The 11,312-nt window shown below is 37.7% G+C and overlaps 3 protein-coding genes across 4 annotated transcripts; all 3 read left to right on the top strand.

Moving 5' to 3' along the window:
- Positions 1 to 58: 58 nt before the first annotated feature.
- Positions 59 to 3,533, top strand: LOC131783363 (retinol dehydrogenase 8-like). Its single transcript, XM_059100094.2, has 3 exons — positions 59 to 374; positions 1,450 to 1,723; positions 2,856 to 3,533. The coding sequence occupies exons 1-3, from the start codon at positions 107 to 109 to the stop codon at positions 3,187 to 3,189; spliced, it is 876 nt and encodes a 291-aa protein (XP_058956077.2). The 5' UTR covers positions 59 to 106; the 3' UTR covers positions 3,190 to 3,533.
- A 121-nt stretch (positions 3,534 to 3,654) lies between these two features.
- Positions 3,655 to 7,155, top strand: LOC131783364 (retinol dehydrogenase 8-like). Of its 2 annotated transcripts, XM_059100096.2 has the most exons (5): positions 3,655 to 3,787; positions 4,583 to 4,645; positions 4,727 to 5,037; positions 5,972 to 6,245; positions 6,680 to 7,155. In XM_059100096.2, exons 3-5 carry the CDS (start codon positions 4,773 to 4,775, stop codon positions 7,011 to 7,013), a joined length of 873 nt encoding a protein of 290 aa, XP_058956079.2. In that variant the 5' UTR covers positions 3,655 to 3,787; positions 4,583 to 4,645; positions 4,727 to 4,772; the 3' UTR covers positions 7,014 to 7,155. The 2 variants fall into 2 exon arrangements, with proteins under 2 accessions (XP_058956079.2, XP_058956078.2); XM_059100095.2 differs by having other exon boundaries at positions 4,583 to 5,037.
- Positions 7,156 to 8,638: 1,483 nt separating this feature from the next.
- Positions 8,639 to 10,401, top strand: LOC131783427 (retinol dehydrogenase 8-like). Its single transcript, XM_059100181.2, has 3 exons — positions 8,639 to 8,944; positions 9,249 to 9,522; positions 9,916 to 10,401. The coding sequence occupies exons 1-3, from the start codon at positions 8,677 to 8,679 to the stop codon at positions 10,247 to 10,249; spliced, it is 876 nt and encodes a 291-aa protein (XP_058956164.1). The 5' UTR covers positions 8,639 to 8,676; the 3' UTR covers positions 10,250 to 10,401.
- The last annotated feature ends 911 nt before the right edge of the window (positions 10,402 to 11,312 follow it).

Here is an 11,312-nt window from a genome sequence, read left to right as displayed (position 1 = left end):
AATGAACTCTATCGGGGAGTTTGGGGATGAGTCACGCATGACTACTCACGCTGCTTAGTCACGCATTAGTTACGGCCGAAAGAAGCGACGTTGAGGGAAAGAAATCATGTCTTCTCGCCAAATCGTGTTGATTTCAGGCTGTTCCAGTGGCATTGGACTCGCAACAGCTGTGTTTCTCGCCAAAGATGCCGAAAAACGCTTTAAGGTCTACGCCACCATGAGAAATCTGGCGAAGAAAGGACAACTGGAGGAAGAAGGAAAGGAATATCTTGGAGACACATTGGTTGTTAAACAGATGGACGTGTGTAGTGATGAGTCAGTGCAGAAAGCTGTGAAGGAGGTGTTGGACACAGAGGGGCGAATTGATGTTCTTTGTAAGTTACCTTTTGTTAATTTTTTTAACATTCTGTATTGTTTTGTTGGAGTTAAGTAGTAATTTTAAGCGTATACTGCGTGAATCGCAGTGTTACGCAACTACGGTGGAACCCCGCTCACCCGAGAAGTAAGAATTATTTGCTTATCAGCTTAATACTCCATCACGGGTGAGCTCTTTTCTTTACTTCGTTTATCTCAGTGAAAACATTGGTGTAGGTAACAAGATTATTTCGAGTTAAGCGTCAATAAGCAAGGGTAAATTTTTCAAAGGCAACAAAATTGCATGATGTAAAAGTGCCTATTGACACCATTACTTATTAATAATTTACATGAAAAAATAATCCTAAAAAGTCACGAAAGACCAAATTTTGGCAGCGGGCCTGTGCTATTTCACATTTGCATTCGTGTTAGCATAGTTAATCACTTCATTTCGAGTCCAATTTGGAATAAATAAGCAGGAGTAAATTTTTTCAAAGACTAACAAAATTGCACGAGCCCGTAGGGCGTGTGCAATTTGTTGTCTTTGCAAAAATTTACATTGAAACATTTACATTCGAAATCATGTGATTAACTATACTAATATTATACATGAAAAATACGAGATAGCTTATCATAATTATGCTGAAGCAAAGCGCGTGCATCAAGTGCAAAAAAAATTTATTCAAACCATGCAAGTGACATTGTGCGTTCGGTTAAAACAACCGCGTACGATCAAAACAATAATATACAATGATATTTTCACATCTTTAAGGCGCAATAAAGTTCAAAGTCTGGCTAAACAGTTCAAAGAATAGTTCAGTCTGGTTTGTTACTTCTTTGCACTGAATTAACCCTCTTCTGCATTTAATTACCTGAAAACTGCATCTATCATAACCAATCAGAACTGAGTAATTTTTTCATGTATCTTATGTTATGAAAAATGAACTCGTTTTCAGCCAATCAGAAGTAAAATGCACTCCTTTGAGTAGCTCCGGTGAAGAATGCTTCCTTCAAAAGTTTGTGCTATGGAAAGATTCTCTTCATTTCCAAGTTTCTTTCTTGATTTGTGCCTGTGTTATTTTGCAATATTTGCAGTTAACAATGCTGGGGTGTCACTTCTAACAATCCTTGACTGTGTCCCCATGGAATTGGCTAAAGAAACATTTGATATCAACTTTTTTGGGACCCTGCGGTTGATAAATGCAGTTCTCCCAAGCATGAAAGCAAGAGAAAGTGGACACATAATCAACAACAGCAGTGTTTTTGGAGTTATTGGTACCCCATTCTTTGAGGTATACTGTGCGTCGAAGTTTGCTGTTGAAGGGCTGACAGAATCTCTGGTTCCAACACTTAAGCACTTTAACATAAGGTAATCAGTTATGAATCTTTTGATTATTTCTTTTAATTTTTGTCTCCTTTTTTGCATCAAGGGCCCTGTTGGCAAAGATTTTAAGAGCAATTTGGTGTTAATAAGTGCAAGTAAATTCTGCAAAGACGACAAAATTTCACAAGTCTGTAGGGCGAGTGAAATTTGTAGTCTTTGAAAAACTTACAAGTGCCTATTTAAACCAAACTGCATGAGAAATCATGTTCTTATTTAACAATTTGCATGAAAAAAATATCACAGAACGTCAAGACTGGCAAATTTTGATAGTGTGCGCTATTTGTAATTTGCGTTTGTTTTACAACTTTAAAACAGTCTTACATAAAAAATACACTTATTTACAGCCTATCAGATGCGTATGATTTTTTCATGTGTATTATTAACCACTTTAGTACTTCCAAAGGCCTCTTTAAACCCACTGACCAATAAGGGTGACTGGCATCTAATTTCTCCTTACAATATCACCTCTGAATCAAACATTAAGTCTACAATGTTATTGAAATGATCGCTGCCTAAGGAATCTGTTGATTATTAGACAAATTCTCCTTGTCAGCACCTTAGTGAATATATGGAGAACAGCATGGAGAATATGCATACTAATTTTACGGTGGAGAAGGTTAAGGTCTTGTCATTGGCTCTGACTGAGTTGAAATTGATTTTAATCCAAGGCTCTTTTAAATGTTGGCCAATATCATTTAGTATTTTAAACCAATATTCCTTAAATAATATTTTTATTTACTCTCATCACTGCTTAGCCTACCTTACTGTAAGGAGAAATTTTTTTGTGTCACTTCTATGGGTGAAGGTGAAAAGTTTCTTAGAAATGTTGAAAGAACTCCATTTTACATGCTTTACTAGCCAGAATGTGCCTGCTGCAATTTTTTTAAAATTTGCTCAGTACTCTTTAATTAACCCTTTGATTCCCAGAAGTGATTAGCAAGTAACATCTCCTTACCATTGTGTACATTATTAAGGAAACAAGTAATGAGAATATTCAAACTTATCAGGTAGAAGTTATCATCTTGATATAAGACCCAATTCTCATGGCTAATTTTAAAGGAAATGTGTTGCAGCTAGAGGGGAGAATTTATTGTCTTTCTTTTTCCCTCTGAAATAGATGCACTTTGCTTGAGCCTGGCCCTGTAAGCACTTCAATTGGAGACAACAATGTTGAAAATACCAAGGGTATTGACTTGAAAACTGCTGACCAAAAGACACAGGACTTGTGGGTCAGAATGATGGAGAGAATGGGTCCAGCTTTGGAAGGAAAGTTTTTAACTTCACAGGCAATAGCAGAGGTTGTTCAAGATATAATTCTAAGTGACAAGGGCCAGTTTCGCTATCTACCTAATGAAGGAATGTTTAGTGAAGAAATTACTGCCAGATTTGCTGATGCTACAGGGTTTAAATCTGTGAACCTGGTTGCCAAACAGTTTTGTGATGACAAGTAGTATTCATACAAAAACAAACAAAAAAAAAGGTAGATTAAGCAACACAGTGGAAAGGCAATCTTTAAACATGACTATTCACTGAAGTGTCATGTGATCTGATATGCAAATTAACAATAGTGTGCACAGAATGGTATCAAAAGACTTTATTAACACATTTCATGTCAATCCAGATAAAATAACTCAAAATGCAATTGTATATTTTTGACCACAAACTCTACGAGGTTAGATGCCACCATATTGTAAAACTAACTGCATAACTTGACTATGTACATGGTAAGTTTCAAAGAACAGTTTCTCCCAACTTGGATTAAAGAAGGAAATAAATGAAAAATAACTTGAAATAATGCAATTATTGAGTGTGTGAAAGTTAAACCCCAATCACTTTCCCCATGGATCGAACTTCAACCACCATTAATCCCTTGATTATGCCTTCAAGTTCCTCCCCATTGTGTAAATATCCCCTCCTTAGAATATCACAGAACTCTGTTTCTGTTCAACACGTAGATTCCATCTTGCTGTGATTAATTTATGGTAAGAACATCAGTTACACACTCAGCAGAACCTCCTGTGCCTCTTTTTTTATTGCTCAGGTGTTGAGGTGGGTTGCACGAAAGAAGTAGCTACTCTTGTTTCATAAAGCAAAAATACAGAGCCAATAAAATTAAGTACAGTCTAAAGAATTAAAAACGGCTTCTCTTATTATAAATTATTTTGCCGTTGCATCGTCAATCTGCTATCTTTTCCCCTTAATTTTTATATAGGCTCAGCCACTCGATGGAACATCCTCCCTCTTCCTTCCCCTCCCCACGACGAACTAAAAACTGTGCACCGCTCCGGAAGTGCTATCGGAAAAGCCGAAAAAGTTCTTAAGCGTCAAGTCTTCTTTTTTTTTTTTTTTTGAAGACCGCGTCTGAGAGTACTGAAGAAATAGAGCCGATAATTAAACAGCTTTAGCTTTAACTTCCTGATTACTAGTCCGTCAGAGAACTTTAGTGATGAATCTTTTATTTGAATTGTTATTAGTTTTGTTATTTACTCTTTCGGGAAAATTTTTTCTAAAACGAAAATTTCCCTTGGCAACCAAAGAAGTATTATTGTTTCCTCAGAAGCGAAAAGGCGTTCATATTTGAATTTACTTTATGGGTTACCAAGGTTTAAAACTTTAGCAAAAACTCTTATTTATCTTTCCCCACGAGAAAATCTGGGCTCTGCCTTTTTCTTATTTTACTTTCCCTTAGTGGCCTTCGCCTGAAACGAAGCAGAGCATACTACGTTCCCGTTTTTATTATAATTTTTAAGCTTATATTTTGCACAGTTGATAGCCACACCTAATCTTTTACGGTTGAATTCAGATAGATTTTGCATCTTTAAATATATTTTCTCTTGATTTCAGGCAATTTCCGAGAGCTGCGATTTTTGCCCCCTACCTAGTTCAAACAAAGTCATGGAAGGTCAAGTACGGATAAATTAAGTTATTTTCATCTCCATCCGAGTCTTTGGCAGCGCTGATTTTTTAAACATGTTTTATTTATTCAAGCTACTTAGCACACCCCATTAGCAGACTGACAATCGTCAAAAACAACATGGCCGTCCAAATAGTGTTGATTTCTGGCTGCTCTAGTGGCATTGGACTCGCTACAGCTGTGTTTCTCGCCAAAGATGCCGAGAAACGCTTCAAGGTTTATGCCACCATGAGAAATCTGACGAAAAAAGGACAATTGGAGGAGGAAGGACAGGAATATCTTGGAGACACACTGGTCATTAAACAGATGGATGTGTGTAGTGACGAGTCAGTAGAGAAAGCTGTGAAGGAAGTGTTGGACATAGAGGGAAGGATTGATGTATTGTGTAAGTTACTTCTTTTTCTTGATTTGTTGATATCCTGGACAGTTTGGTTGCGGTTAAGGTTTAGATTTCCATTGCGTGAATCTGCGAGTGAACTGGTTACAAATATATGCCAATGAGCTTAGTGCAATATCACGGATGAATTCTTTTCCTTTCTTCGTTAATCTCAGTGAAAACATAGTATGTTATAATGATCGCAACCCAAGGTGTCGAGTTCTGTTTAGTCTTGCTTATGAGAGAAGCTTCATTTACTTCAGACAAGGACGACAAGGATAATTTAAAACGGTCCTCAGAACAAGAAGCCTTGACAAAATGACAGGAAGAAGCTTAACAAATGCTTCTCGACTTTTCATGCAATAGCGAGCACATTAATCATTCGCCAGAGCCGGAGGCTGATCACTGAAAAGTGAAGTTTTTTTTTAATTAAAGGAGCCTAATGACCTTAATTTTTAATTAAAAGAACGCCAAAAAAGCCTTCAAGTTGTATTTCGATTTAGCGTCTTAAACGAAATTTCAAGGTCATCATAATAACCAATCAAAATAAAGGAAAATACCACCCAAAGTGTCCACAAGTAAAACAGCTTTTTGGGGACTGGTCGTTATTAAATGTTTATCATCTCTTGGTCGTTATTTATCGCCTCAAGGTGGGGGTGGGGGGTCGGGAGAGTTTGGTTCTGACACGACCAACCCCTTCTGTTCCCCCTCTGAAAACCATTTGATCCCCAAAAAAATACTCAGACCCCCCCCCCCCCGTGATCAATTATGGCTGGTCCCAAGAGATTATAAACTGTTAATAATCTCTTGCTAATCCTAAATCGCGTGTGAGTAAAAAAGGCCGTGATTGGTTTTTATTGGTTGAGAATGTGCGGCGAGTTTTTTGACTCCAAAATAAATTTGTACAATGGACTAAATTTATTATACTATCTTATCTTTGCAGTTAACAATGCAGGAATCGGCTTAATGACTGCGCTTGAATGTGTTCCTATTCAAATGGCTAAGGAACTGTTTGAAGTGAATTACTTTGGAGCATTAAGGTTAATCAAGGCCGTGCTACAAAGCATGAAAGCGAGGCAGAGTGGGCTGATCATCAACAACAGCAGTCATTTTGGCATCGTAGGAGTTCCTTTTGTGGAAATTTACTGCTCATCCAAGTTTGCAATTGAGGGTCTGACGGAAAGCATAGCTCCCATTCTGCGACAGTTCAACATCAGGTATGGTGTAATTTAGACAACAAGCTGGTTATAAATAGTCAGTTAAAACAGCGTAATGTTGGCGCGTCGCGCATCTTGTAGCGTCACTAGTACCGCAGGAGTGAGGTGTGCGCTGACAGAAATTTTTTTTACTATATTTTCCTTTTTAATCGTGCAACAATGTTCGCCGAAATTGGTACGGTGTAATTAGTACATCCTTCATTTTTCGGTGATACAGACTGCCGCAAAAGTCCCCTTAAAATTGTTTTTGAAGAGCGTTTCATCCCCATTCATATAGTTGTTGGTAAGCTAAGGTTGTCTTATAAAGAGAGGAAAACGTCATGGTCTCATTTAAAAAATAACTCTCACTACATACATTGCAGTTTCTTTATTGCGCATATGTCACTTTCAGCTTAGTGTAGTTTTTTTTTCAATTTGTTTATGTTTTCTGTTAGATGCTGCCTGTTGGAGCCAGGCCCCGTGCAGACTAGTATTGTACCCAAAGCAAACGAATGGTGCGAAGCTGGGGCGGACTTGACGACCTTAGATCCAAAGACAAAGGATATAATGGCAACTGTATTCTCCAACGTACAAAGTACCTTCAACGCCGCTATGCAGAGTTGTGAAGAAGTTGCGCAAATTGTGCTTGAAATAATCTTAGGAGAAAAGACAAATTTGCGACATCAAACCAACGACAAATTTGGACCTGGTGAAATCCCTGCCAAATTAGCTGATCGCACAGGAAATACATCAGTTGATATTATATCAAAGCACTATTTGGGAAAATGAAATATCTGTTTTAAACAGAAATGGTTCTTAATAATAGAGCTCTTTATAGTAGCTGGCGTATGAAAATCAGCAGTTAATATATGTATGACTCAAGATAAATCAATGTTACTCTTTCATAAAGTTTGACCCTAGATATAATAAAAGAGAAAATGTCTTGTCATTGGTGTATGAATTATTGTCATTTACGTGACTTCAGAGGGTACCATATGATAACAGCAGAAAAATATATTTGCTGTTGACCTTTTAACTCCCAAGAGTTAATTAATAATTCTCCCTACTTAGTGTCATAATTTTCCTTGTAAATTAGAGAGGAGATTTTGGTCTTATTCCTAAATAACTCCCTCTGGCTGATAAACGCGTTTGCTCTCATAACCTGTTAACAAGATAACTTATTGGAATTACAAGGAGAAGTTGCATGGTAATCACTTCTAGGAGTGTAAGGGTTCATTAATCGTTTACTCCTAATCCTTTATTGCCGATAAGACTTGTCGGTCTTTCACTTTCAAAAATAATTTTATTGATTCTTTAAGAATCAGTTATATTTACCTGTCATGCTAATTTTTAATATACTTTCTCAGCTTCTACAACATGATTTGACGTATTCTTCCAATATATTTTCATCTATTTCATTGTATAAGTGGCAAAGACACAATTGACGTCATGATGGACACCGTTAAGCTGATAAAACACTTTTTGATATCAACCATCACGAGGAGTGACTGAAAAAGCGAAGCCATCATGATCAGTCAAAAAGAAAGCATCAAAATATGCAGAATCATTCTGATGTGTGTAGCCCGAAGAATGACATAGCTCCTTAATTTACATAAAAGCTGTGGTAAAAATAACTTCTCATGAGACAGCGGGTATCTTGCTTACTACAAATTAGGTATTACCCATTTTAAACGTTCAATAGATGTTCTCTAAATTACAGTGTAATTTACCGGCCCCTTTTGAGCAAGTGACAAGTATTCCGTGATCCAAAGTGAATAAAAATAATCGCTGATCCGTTATGGTTCATGTAATAAGTGCGCCTAACGGATCTAACTATATATATTTTGCATTCTCCAACAAATTGCAGTTAAATTGTAGGGCCGATAATAAACAAAATTGTTGTTCTTTAACTGCGTAAGCGAAGTAAAGAGGCAACGAACAATTTCACTTTACAGCCATGTGGTTTTATTGCTTACTGGTCGCATGAGTACTTGATTTACGTAATCGCGTGCCTGTTCATTGTTTTTACGGATTGAGCAAGTGACAAGTATTCCGTGATCCAAAGTGAATAAAAATAATCGCTGATCCGTTATGGTTCATGTAATAAGTGCGCCTAACGGATCTAACTATATATATTTTGCATTCTCCAACAAATTGCAGTTAAATTGTAGGGCCGATAATAAACAAAATTGTTGTTCTTTAACTGCGTAAGCGAAGTAAAGAGGCAACGAACAATTTCACTTTACAGCCATGTGGTTTTATTGCTTACTGGTCGCATGAGTACTTGATTTACGTAATCGCGTGCCTGTTCATTGTTTTTACGGAAATGACTCACTAAATATGCCATAATGACGCAGCTTAACAAACTCATTTAAAGGTGGGCCCTGCAAGTACAGCTATCATCTGCAGTTGAAAAGCAAAACTGACAACAGAGTGCTGCTAAAAATAAATCATGGCTTCTCCCCAAATCGTGTTGATTTCTGGCTGTTCTAGTGGCATTGGACTCGCTACAGCAGTGTTTCTCGCCAAAGATGCCGAGAAACGCTTCAAGGTTTATGCCACCATGAGAAATCTGGCGAAGAAAGGACAATTGGAGGAAGAAGGAAAGGAATATCTTGGAGACACACTGGTCATTAAACAGATGGATGTATGCAGCGACGAGTCAGTGCAGAAAGCTGTGAAGGAAGTGTTGGACACAGAGGGAAGAATTGATGTATTGTGTAAGTTCTACTGCTCTGATTTTCTTGAAATATGAATCATAAGGGGAGAATTTTTTTTGCGCGTCTTTGGAAAAAAGATACTCTCCTGAATTGGAATATCAGTCACTATAGAACAGAAATGAAAATAACTTTTTTTTAACCGATACTCGCAAATTTGCGAGGCCAATGGGCTTGGGGAAGATATTTTTGGACGCGATTGAAATAAAAGCATGTAATTGCAAAGTTCCGCCACCAGTGAAACTATGAATTAATTGAGAACCCCACTTCAATCCATTTGCTAATTTTTTTCTTTTTAAATTTACAGTTAACAACGCTGGTACTCTTGTTATGTCAGCGCTGGAATGTGTCCCCATCAAAGTCACCAAGGAGCTATTTGAAGTCAACGTCTTCGGGGCACTGAGATTAATCCAGGCCGTGCTACCGAGCATGAAAGCGAGGGAGAGTGGGCTAATCATTAATAACAGCAGCCATCACGGTGTTGTTGGAGTTCCTTTCGTGGAAATTTACAGCTCGTCAAAGTTTGCTGTAGAAGGTCTGACAGAGAGTATGGCTCCACTACTCCGTCAGTTTAACATAAGGTAAGACGCTTTCTGCCCTCACAAGCGGGGTTAGCTTCTCTCGCCTCTCTTTCAAGACAGTCTTTGGAAACAACGCCGGCTTCTCCTCACTGAGAAGAGCGGCTGTTTACCAAGTCCACTCTTTGTGTCCCTTCCATGGAAATTGCAGGGTTCCGTGCGTCATGACCTCGAGCAAAATATCTTCCATCTGGCTTTCCTACCTAGTCAATGAGTACATATTTATATTCAGTTTTTATTATGAAATTTATGCTGATCTCCAGGTTTGAATCTGGAGAGCAAAGATCTAGATTACAATTTTCTTTAATTTAACCTATAAGTTTAATCTTAACACCAACCCATGTTTTGATTTCATGATTTCATATCTTAAATTCCTATCATTTCGATTGTTTATAGATGCTGTCTGTTGCAACCAGGCCCCGTTGAAACTCCTGTAAGGTCGAAAGCGAGCGACTGGAGTCAAGAGAGCGTGGACTTGACAACCTTGGACGCCAAGACGAAAAGTTTGATGGAAGCGGTTAATGAATATTTTGGCAAAATACTCGGTGAAACTATGCAGAGCAGTGAAGAAATTGCGCAAGTTGTGCAGGAAATCATATTAGGGCAGAAAAAAAGCCTGCGACTACAAACCAATGTAAAATACGGCCCCGGTGAAATTGCTGCCAAATTAGCTGATCCTACGGGGGACGCATTGATCAGTATTGTGGCTAAACGTTATTTTAATGAATAAGTTTGCTGTTATTTGTCTAACTGTACCTCGTCAGGAATCTTCATGTTGCTTTAATAAGCCTTCAAATCAAAAATCTTAAATTAACCTTGGGTGAAGCATGCTTAAATATGAAAATCTCGACGTTGTGAAAATTAATCATGACAATAATAAAATGTAGCAAAAGAAACGTATTATGTACGAATAGTTTGATGATCAGGGAAAGTAACTAAAATCATGGACAAGGATCGTCTAACATATGAGAAGTTTGAACACTCGTGTTCAAATGTCCAAATGTCGTGATGCTTCTTAAAATACACCCTACCCCCCCCACCCCAAACAGCCCCTCGTCCCCACCCATGGCCAATACTGGTCCTATCTGTTTTACCGTCGCTTTAAAAACTCGATGGCACAAGTGTTGTAACAGTCTAACAATCCAGTCCTTTTCAAATAGATCACAGTTGAATATACTAATTTGGAAAGAGTGAATCAATAAGTAAACCCTCTCAATAACTTCTACAATTGCCTCAGGCGTTGCAGCCATGACATCGTCTGAAAAGCTAAATCAAACTGTCCCTTTAAGGACCTCCTGGATGGCGCAAATTAACAGCTGGCCACCACGATGCAAGAATGTACCAATAAACTCATTCAGATGTATCTTTGGTTCAAATTAAGTTTCTTCTGAATTTGTCTAAAGCTACCTATCTAGATTATTCATTATAAATTTTAAGTCTAACTAAACCATATCAAGGAACATTATTTAAATACCAAATGTGTAAACTATGTAACGTGACACGATCTTGAGCCATTTTACATATAAACCTGAGCATGAATTTGTCGTGGATATATGAGAAATCATTTTGTACTGCGCTATCATGCTCATCAAAATAATGATCACGAGAGAGGCATAGTGCTATGGTCAGGCGATTCTTAAGCATACTGATTAGTAAGATTCAACATAAGTTCAAATTAAAAGCAGCCAAGATGTTAGTGGAGCGAGCAAGCATTGTAATTAAATTTCTTTACAAGGCACCTGGAGAAATATTTAATTGTCTGTCACAGCAAGTCTCAGCATGAATTTGCGCCG

Source organism: Pocillopora verrucosa, chromosome 12, assembly GCF_036669915.1.
Source record: "Pocillopora verrucosa isolate sample1 chromosome 12, ASM3666991v2, whole genome shotgun sequence".
NCBI lineage: Eukaryota > Metazoa > Cnidaria > Anthozoa > Scleractinia > Pocilloporidae > Pocillopora > Pocillopora verrucosa.
This window is presented reverse-complemented; position numbering and strand designations above follow the sequence as displayed.

Excerpts from the sequence above, each read along its gene's own strand:
- LOC131783363 (XM_059100094.2), top strand. The coding sequence starts at position 107 with ATGTCTTCTCGCCAAATCGTGTTGATTTCAGGCTGTTCCAGTGGCATT. Across the intron at positions 375-1,449 it reads GGGGCGAATTGATGTTCTTT|TTAACAATGCTGGGGTGTCA; the intron begins GTAAGTTACCTT and ends CAATATTTGCAG. Across the intron at positions 1,724-2,855 it reads CTTAAGCACTTTAACATAAG|ATGCACTTTGCTTGAGCCTG; the intron begins GTAATCAGTTAT and ends CCTCTGAAATAG.
- LOC131783427 (XM_059100181.2), top strand. The coding sequence starts at position 8,677 with ATGGCTTCTCCCCAAATCGTGTTGATTTCTGGCTGTTCTAGTGGCATT. Across the intron at positions 8,945-9,248 it reads GGGAAGAATTGATGTATTGT|TTAACAACGCTGGTACTCTT; the intron begins GTAAGTTCTACT and ends TTAAATTTACAG. Across the intron at positions 9,523-9,915 it reads CTCCGTCAGTTTAACATAAG|ATGCTGTCTGTTGCAACCAG; the intron begins GTAAGACGCTTT and ends GATTGTTTATAG.
- LOC131783364 (XM_059100096.2), top strand. The coding sequence starts at position 4,773 with ATGGCCGTCCAAATAGTGTTGATTTCTGGCTGCTCTAGTGGCATTGGA. Across the intron at positions 5,038-5,971 it reads GGGAAGGATTGATGTATTGT|TTAACAATGCAGGAATCGGC; the intron begins GTAAGTTACTTC and ends TTATCTTTGCAG. Across the intron at positions 6,246-6,679 it reads CTGCGACAGTTCAACATCAG|ATGCTGCCTGTTGGAGCCAG; the intron begins GTATGGTGTAAT and ends GTTTTCTGTTAG.